General features: G+C 35.0%; 1 protein-coding gene across 1 annotated transcript in view; it reads left to right on the top strand.

Moving 5' to 3' along the window:
- Positions 1–10,000, top strand: part of LOC122251788 (uncharacterized) — a 289,428-nt gene that overhangs the window by 261,317 nt on the left and 18,111 nt on the right. Inside the window, exon 4 of the mRNA XM_043013907.2 lies at positions 3,683–3,867. Within this exon, the coding sequence (XP_042869841.2) occupies positions 3,683–3,867 (185 nt within the window). The remainder of the gene's footprint in view (positions 1–3,682; positions 3,868–10,000) is intronic.

Below are 10,000 nucleotides of genomic sequence, written 5' to 3'. Positions count from 1 at the left end.
CAGCGTCATGAAATGCAATGATGTGAAATGACCCACAGCCACGTTAAGATTTGGACTATATTAAAAGACGTGAGATAAAAGAATGAAAATGAAGGAAAGGAAAATGTGTAGAGGTTGAAAATATATAAGAAAATATGTAAATAAGTAAGGATGAAATTGATGCAAATATATGTAAAGAAGCAATGGGAAATCTGGAAAGGAACGCCGAATTCACAGCGTTTCGAATTGAAAAAAAATCCTTTTCAGGAGGGAAACAAATATGGGATATTTTGAGGGAAAGGCTTTTTTTCCGTCTATTTTTTCTTTGTATTAATTAGCCAGATTATTCAGTAATATTCCAAAATATCTTTTTTTTTTCGTATTTCTGTTCTGTCGACTTCTTAGTTTAGCTTAAGTATTATTCATTCTTGCATTTCTCAAACTAGATATATTTGCTCTACATAGCTCATTTGTTATCAATTAATTTTGAAAAAAAATAAATCTTTCTTATTAAGTATCACACATAAAATAACCATCACCATCTTTTATGCGCATTTGTTTTTCTTCTTCCTCTCTCATTTTTCCCTCATCCGTTTTCTTACCTGTAGATATTTAACTTCTTATGGATTCGTCCCTGCCTTTTAATATATCATTCCTATAGTGTTAGTATACAGAATCACACTCATTCATAAATTTATTCATTGATAAACTCATGCACTTCTGATCAACACACTAATCCACACAATCACACAACTTTACATTCACCCAGTTATTCATCCAGTTATGCATCCAAGAACCTGCACACTCTTCCATTTAGCGTCCATTCACTCACTCGTTGTCATATTGACCTACTCAGCTTCTCAGAGCAATGAATGCCAAAGAGCATGACCGTCTTGAATGATGCAACAGTCCTCAGCATCACTCAAGAGCAGAGAGCATTGTTTTCCTTTCTCTCTCGTTGCTTGAAAGGGGGGCATGAGTTGCTGAGAGACAGGGACGAGGGAGAGAAAGGAGGGAAAGGGAGAGAGAGAAAGGAGGGAAAGGGAGATAGAAAGAGAGAGAGAGATAAATAATCATAAAATCATCCATGCAATGGAATACGTGAAAGACAAGGGCATTTATCAAAATATTAAAGGCTGCCATATTTCATTCCGCGCCCGACACGTGAATAATGGCCGGTCCACTTGGGTATCAACTCGTAATAATTTCTGCTCAGTAAAGTCATGCATTTCATATGTGTCGTAAATGATATTTATTGAATATAGGATACTTCTGTTCAAGATTTTTGTATATTGTGAATAATTCTCATGTGTGATAAAGCGTCGGATATTGCTTTCCGTTTCATGTTTTTTTTTTCAGATATAATTATTTATATATATATATATATGTATATATATATATATATATATATATATATATATATATATATATACATGTATATTTATGTATATATTTATAAATATGTAAACATACATATATATATATATATATATATATATATATATATATATATATATATATATGTATACATATATATGTATACACACATATATATGTGTGTGTTTATATATATATATATATATATATATATATATATATATAAATGAATATATATATATATATACATACATAGATATAGAAAGAGAAAGTGAGAGGGAGAGAGGCCGGCGAAACGTATTCAAAGCGACAGAAAATATCGAGCAGTTCCCATACGCGCCACAGCAACTCGCGAGTAAGCGCCCGCTGGGTTATTGGATTACTCGAGCGTCGATGGAAAGACTTCCTTTGAACTTCCTTCGTATTATAAACTTCAGCTATGAGAGAGCCAGATAATCCTTTACTCGGCTAGGTTTGATACTTATCTTTATACCTTATCTTTATACCTTATGTATAAGTAAGGTTTGCCTGGAATCTAAAATTTATCTCTAAAACGAATATTGTTTACTTGATTGAATAGTTACTTTGTGACTTCCTTTCATACGTGTTTTGATTTCTTTTCCTCTTTGGGTTAATTGTTCTGACATGAATTGGTAACGATTAACCTGCTACCTGAACTTGTACTCAAGTGTTACTGGCTCTTCTTACTTGTGTCTTGTGCGAGATATATCATGTTTATTTACAAGCGTACAAATACCCCCTTCGTTTCCCACTTTTGTTACATAAGAATGTGTATGTTTATATGTATATATATATATATATATATATATATATACACACACATATTTACTTACATACATGTATATCTATCTATATATACGTATATATATAATATAATATATATATATATACATATATATATGCATGTATATATATGTATATATATATATATATATATATGTATATATATATATATATATATATATATATATATATATATATATATATATATATATACATGCATATATATATATATATTATATATATATATATATATTACATATATATATGTCTGTGTGTTAGTGTGTTTGTGTGTGTGTGTGCATGCGTTTATGAGTATGTGTGTGCTTATGTATCTATCTGTTTTACGATTGTGCATTTTCACGAGAAAGTCTCATAGATATATTTGATGATTGTTCAATATAACATTGATCTATTTTGTTGCCATTTCTTGAAAAGTTTGACAGTTAGAGCAATATCTAATGCATAGAATTACGCAACTTTTTAAAGTTTCTCTGACAAGTGTTACAACTGGTAAGATTGAAAAGCATTTTTTCTTTCTTTGGGATCACTTATCTCCTTCAGTCATCACTTCTCTACTTATTCTTATTTTTTTTCTCTCTCTTTTTTTTGGATTATCACAAAAGCATTTGATGATCTATCCTTTCTCCTTCCATGCCTGACTTACTTTTTTATGCTTTGTTTCACTTCTTTTTTTTTGTCTCATCTGTCTCTGCCTCTCTCTGTCTGTCTCTATCTCACTTTCTCTCAATCTTTCTTTCTCACCCAACCTCCTTTCCCTCTCTCTCTCTGTTTATCTCTTCCTGTGTCCCCTTTGCCAATCTGCCCTTCTAATCACTCTCCCTTCCTGATATCACTTAATAATGTTACGATTCAGTCACTAATCTCCTTGCTCTACTTCTCGCCTTTTCTCTTTGTGTCGCCTTCTCTCCTCCCCTTTCTCTCTTGGTCTGTTCTTGTAACATTCACACACACTCACACAAACACACACACGTATATATATATATATATATATATATATATATATATATATATATGTATGTATGTATGTATATATATATATATATATATATATATATACATACATATATATATGTATGTATGTGTATATATATATATATATACATATATGTACATGTATGTATGTATGTATGCATATGTATGTATGTATGTATATATATATATATATATATATGTATACATATATTTATATATACATATATATACATATATATATATATATATATATATATATGTGTGTGTGTGTGTGTGTGTGTTTGTGTGTATATGTACACACAAACAAACACACACACGTACACACACACACAGGCGCGCGCGCGCACACGCACACACACACATGTGTATATATATATATATATATATATATATATATATATATATATGCATTACATCAACAAACGTATTTACTTGACTTGACTCCCCCAACTATTCCTCTTCGCTCCCAAAAACCGTCTCCCCCACCCGCCACCCACCCGGCACTCACCCTCCCCCTTCTCCCCCCCAGCCGACGGCGAGACCCGAGACGACGCCATCGCCACCAACCACCGCCTCCGCGCCGTCCGGACTCGCATGGAGGACTCCTACGACACCGCCCGCACGGCCCTCCTCACACTCCACACGCAGTACAATCATAGCAAGAGCACGTGGAATGTGTTCACGCGCTACTCCCTCCTCAAGGCTATGATTAAGGTGAGTGGTTGGGGGAGTGGGGGTGGCAGAGGGAGTGGGGAGTATGGAGGGGAGGGGGTGGAGGGAGTGGGGCAAGGTGGAAGGGGTTAGGGAGGGTGGGAGGGTTAGGGATGAGGAAGTTGGAGAGAGAGGACGGGGCCTGGGGAAGGATCGGATATTGACACGGGCTTGGCAGTGATGGGAATCGGAGTCAAGGGGCAAGGGGGATGTAGGATGGGGGTTAAAGGTGAAGATAAGGGTTGGGTGTAAGGATGGGCAAGAGGGAAGTGTCGCTTAGGTCGAAAACGAGTTTATGCGATAATACACCTCCAAGAAAGGAACTACGAAATGCATCGTAACATTGTTCCTGACTATTACCTCTTAGTAGAGAGTAATAGCGGGGAGCATCGTACACTTTTCAGATAATCCCGACGCTGCCACCAGGTGCGAAATAGTCACAGCGACCAGCAGGAGGCTTAAAGTTAGTCATAGTTTTATAGCTTATTCACGACACCTGGATATTGGGTCCACAGGGAGATAGGAAGGAGACTACCAGCTCTAAGTTGCGTGGTAGGAAGAAGAAGAGGAGGGGGGGGGGGATGAGATAGCCCTGTTGAGATTTATGTATAGGGTCAAGGAACAGCTGATAATTGGTCAGCTTATGGTCGAAATCACCGGAATTGCTAATGTTTCGGTGGGAGTTTACAAAGTGGAAAAAAGTCAAGGAGTTACAGGATAGCCTGTCAGGTGTCATGCTCGCTGTAGGGGGATGCAGGGGTCGGGGTGTCAGGGTGGAGGATGGAGGGTGGAATGAGGATATAGGAAGTGGATGTTCCAGGGAAAAGACTTGATAGGGGAGTAAAGGAGGATGAAAAGGGAAGAAGGGGAGGGAGGAACAAGGATAGTAGACATCCAGTTAGGGATGTATGAAGACGTGGGAAGAAGGAAGGAAGAAAAAGAGAGAGAGAGAGCAAAAGAGAGAAAAACAAAGGACGAAAAATATGAAACAAAGAGGAAAAGCAGTGTTAATTTTTCAAAGGATACATCCAGAAGCAGAAAGAGGGAAAATATAAGAAAGAAGAGATAGGAGAAAAAGAAAACGATGTCAGAGTGAAGCCGATATAACGAAAGACAATGAGAAGTCGAGAAAAAAAGAAGGAAGCAAAGAAAGCGATTTAGAAATAATCATAAATAGAGAAATCAAAGAGCCACCTTCTCCTTTTCCAAGAAAAGACGCAAAAGAAAATAACAAGGCTGAGACTTTGAGAGAGAGAGAGAGAGATACATATTTGTGTAAATATGTATATATATATACATTATATATATATATACATATATATATATATACATACATATATATATGTGTGTGTGTGTGTACACATACACACATATATATATATATATATGTGTATAGTAATATATATTAAACATACATATAATATTAAGTGGTGTGTGTGTGAGAAATACACATATATATATGAAAGAAGTTCATTGCAACAAATGCAGAAGAAACGTATGAATGAGACTGAACAGCTTAACAACGCAAGAGATATATTTGAACGGTTTAGAAACCCATCGAAAAACTGGCAAATACATCCCAGGCGTTATTTAGATATTCAGTGTCATTCATACCTTTCGCCTATATATAGATGTATAGAGACAAAAAGAAAGAAAGAGAGGGAGAGGGAAAAGGAAAGAAAGAAAAGAGAGATTGAGAAAGCAAGCAAGCAAGCAAGCAAAAAAAAAAAGAGAAAAAAAAGAGAGAGAATAAGAAAGAGAGAGTGACGGATAAATCAAAAGCTAGAAAGAAAGAAATAGAAAAAAACAAAACAAATACCAGGAGAGAAAAGATACAGACAGACAAACCCGAAGAGAAAACAAGCAACGTGTTTTTCCAACGGGTCCATCCATTCACAGGCATTATGCTCGAGCGACGTGCAGCATTAACACAGACAGATTAGCTCTCGCCGTTAATCCCTTTCACCGAGAAATCAGCTGACGAGTCCAGCTTCACTCTGATTCAGGATTGGAATGATTCGGTCATCACGCTCATGAAACGGGAGCTCCGAATCCTGAAAATGAAGTTAAGGAATATTCAAAAGAGAATTAGCCAAAAGAGCAATGCAGCTTAATTGTTCATCGATTTGTAGATCATTGAATTACAGTCTGAAGAAAAATAGTATTACAGAAAACGAGGGATTAAAGTGAAATGTAGAGCTCTAATGGGGGCGGAGGGGTGGGGGGTGGGGGGAGCTGTTATTTCTTTTTGTGAGTGTGTTTGTGTTTGTTTGTTTCTGTGTGTTTGTTTGTGTGTGTCTGTTTGCATGAGCGTGTGTATGCTTGTGTGTAAGAGAGAAAGCATATTAGTACAATAAAAGAGACGCGAAACGAACGATGAAAGGGCAAGAAAAAGCGAAAAAAGGAAGTCCAGCAACAGAGAAAGATACAAGAAGAAAAACGAAATAAACAAAGAGAAGAAAAGAAAAAAACGAGAAAGAGTAGGAGAAAATGAATAAGCAATGATACAGAAAGCAAAAAAAACAAAACAAAAAAAAAAACATAACTCTCCTAAAAAAGACATATAAATCTCCTAAAAAGGACACAATTCCGCTAAAAAGGACACACCACTCTCCTAAAAAGGACACATAACTCCCCTAAGATGGACACAGAACTCCCCTAAGAAAGAACAGAGTAATCCCCTTAAAAGAACACAGACTTCCCCTAAAAGGAACACAGAACTCTCCTAAAAAGGGTATATAACTTCCCTAAAAGACCATAGAACTACACTAAAAAGGATATATAACGCCCCTTTAAAAAAAAAAAGACAAAGAACTCCCCTAAAAAGGACATATAACTCCCCTAAAAAGGATAGACGTCCCCTAAAAAGAACAGAAAGCTACCCTAAAAAGGACACTTAGCTCCCCTAAAAAGGACATATAACTCCCCTAAAAAGGATAGACGTCCCCTAAAAAGAACACATAACTTTCCTAAAAAGGACACATAGCTCCCCTAAAAAGAACACATAACTCATCTAAAAAGGAAACTAAAACTCCCCTATAAAGGACATATAACTCTTCTTAAAAAAAGACACATAGATCCCCTAAAAAGGACATATAACTCCCCTAAAAATAGTCAGATAACAAAGTAGAATAGAGAGAAGAAATATGAAAAAATAAGAATATCAGAAAATAAGAGATGAAATATAAGTCAGCAATATAGTGGGAATAAAAATGTGAGACACAGAAAGAAGGAAATGGATAGAGGGATCAGAGTGAGAGAGAGAGAGAGAGAGAGAGAGAGAGAGAGAAAGACAGAGAAAGAGAGAGAGAGAAAGAAAAAGAAAGAAAGAGACAGAGAAAGAAAAAGATAGATAGAAAAAAAAAGACAGAAAAAAAGAAAGAAAAAACGAAATATAAAAAGAGAAACCGAAAGAAATAAAAAGAGAGAGAGAAAAAAAAGCTGAAAAAGAAAATCAGAGAAAATGAGAAAGGCGGAAGTGAGCAAGGAAAGGGTTATCCTGGGAGACTAGGAGCTTGCTGAAATCTCCCTGAAACACTCGCTCCAAGTTAATCTTCCGCCCGCGACCCTCGTAATCTCCTTGCCAGACTCAGTCCCGCCGCGCAAGTCTGTACAGACACCTGCTTTTTCGCGCATTTTGACTTTATTTGCATTAATATCATTGCCATTTATATTATTGATGTTATTTTGTTCTTATGTATCATCATTACTATTGTTGTTGTTACTATTATCTGTTATTATCCTAATAATGATGGCTATCATCATAGACATAATTGTTATTATTATTGCCATCATTATTATGATATATTTTATGAATTTTATCGCTATTGATGTTATTTGATATACTGCTATTTTCATTTTTGATCATTTTCATAATGATTAATATTATAATCACTTTTCTTATCAATGTAATTTTCATTATCATTAAGATTATTATCATTACAATGTTTCTCATCATTATCATTATTGTTATCCCTCTTATTAGTGGTATTATAATCATTATCATAATCAATTTTGTTATCGTTGGCATAGTTGAGCTCAATCATTATCAACATATTACATATCTAATACTTCATCTACTCTTTTTTATTACATTATTCGTTCATATATCAATTTCTTAGGTAGTTAATTGATATGTCCATCTTAATCATCACCATTGCTGTTGTCATTATCACCATAATTTTCCTCATTATTATTAGGTTATAATCATTATCATCATTTCATGCGAAGGCAAGAAAATGCATGTATGTCCAATTTGTCCGAAATGCAAATAAGCTTTAAATTTCATTCTGTTCAATCTTATCAATTCAGGTAATTGTTACTGAAATCCACACGAAGCGGAAATTAAATCATACATTCTCCTCCTTTTTCAGAAACGGATATGCATGCATCTTTTCTCAAGAACGAATGTATGAATTAAGAAAGAAAATGAAATATCTTTAGTAGTCATGGTTCTATTTCATATTGTATCGCCTAAACATCACAGTGATATGTAATGCAATAGTCATAACGAAACGATAGGGAAATGACCATCAGACGAAATCAAAGAAAGTCAGAAGTCCCTCTTACAATTCAAAAACGAAACATGATGAAATCCTTAAAATATTTGGTTCCCTTCACAACGAAACGAGAATAAAATCCTTTAAATCACTGAACTTCTCTCACAGTGAAATCCTTGACGTTTTAGAATCCCTCTCAAACTACAACTCGAAAGCAAAACTCAAACGAAATGAAACCAAATCCTTGGATTTTTTAGTCTCTCTCATAATGCGTCAGACAAAAAAACAAACAAACAAACAAAAATGAAACTAATCCTTCGTTATTTCAGAATCCCTAAAGGACATGGAATGAAACAGAATCATTTTCCTTTTTGATATCCTTTCTCTCTGGATTAGACTAAAAGGAAATACAATGGAACAAAACGGAGACTTTGACTCCTCTCGTGAAGTCAGACCACCGGGAAACGAAACCCTAGAATTGAGTTCCTTTCGTGATACAACAGACCAAGACGAAACGACATCGAAATAAATGAATCTCTCTGGACTTCTAGAATCCTTCTCACAATACAACAAACCAAAAGGAAAAGAAACCATCGACTTTCTGGAGTTCCTCCCCTAATACAGCTAACTAATCAATACAATACGTACTGAAGTAAAATCCTTATTTTGAAATCCCTTTTGCAATGTAAGATCACGATGAAATGAAATGAAACGACTTCTTCTACTATGAAACCGACCACAATTCATAACGGAACGAAACGAAAGTTCTTGAGTCAACCCAAAATGCACCAGATCAACGATTGGTGAAATGAGTTCTTCTCAAAATACGAAACACTAACTTGAAGCAAAACAAGGTTCTGGAAGTACTATAATCCCTCTCACATTGACATACTCCAAAAGGAAACGAAAACGAAATAAAAACGTACTAGATGTAGAAATGAAATCCCTACACAATACAACACACCCAAACGAAACGAAAATAAAATAAAAAGTTCTGGAATCCCTCTGGTAATGCAGCAAAACCAAAACGAAATGAAACGAAAAGAAATCCCACAAGTTCTGGAATCCTCTAGCAAAGAAGCAAACCAAAACAAAACGAAAACGAGATGAAACGAAATCCCTGAAGTTCTGTAGTTCCTCTCGCCCATTACGATTAAACTGTCATGTTCATTATAGTTGTGCTGTCTTGCTTGTGACTGGATCTCCTCCCAAACACGAGCGTTGCCTCGAGCTGCTTGGAACTAATTGCTTTGGTATTTGACTTAGATTATGCAAATGAATACTTGAATATATATATGTATATATATGTATATATATATATATATATATATATATATATATATATATACACACACACACACACACAAAACGTCACTGACTTGGAGATACTAGCACACACATGAGATTAAAAGTAGTTTGCGTGTGTGTGTTTGTGTTTATTTTCTTAAATGATATCATGGACCTCATTCAAACACTAATAAAGAATAAATACATGACAGAAATCGATTTTATAAAATGCCCGTATTTATGATATAAACTTATGATATATAAGAATTCATGATTTGAATCGCAACCAATCTCCATTAATTATAAATAATATTAGGGGCGAATATGTCAGTTAAATTAATGATCCACTT

The sequence above is a fragment of the Penaeus japonicus genome, unplaced genomic scaffold, assembly GCF_977035675.1.
Source record: "Penaeus japonicus unplaced genomic scaffold, GWHDUDI00000001_assembly GWHDUDI00000014, whole genome shotgun sequence".
NCBI classification, from domain to species: domain Eukaryota; kingdom Metazoa; phylum Arthropoda; class Malacostraca; order Decapoda; family Penaeidae; genus Penaeus; species Penaeus japonicus.
This window is presented reverse-complemented; position numbering and strand designations above follow the sequence as displayed.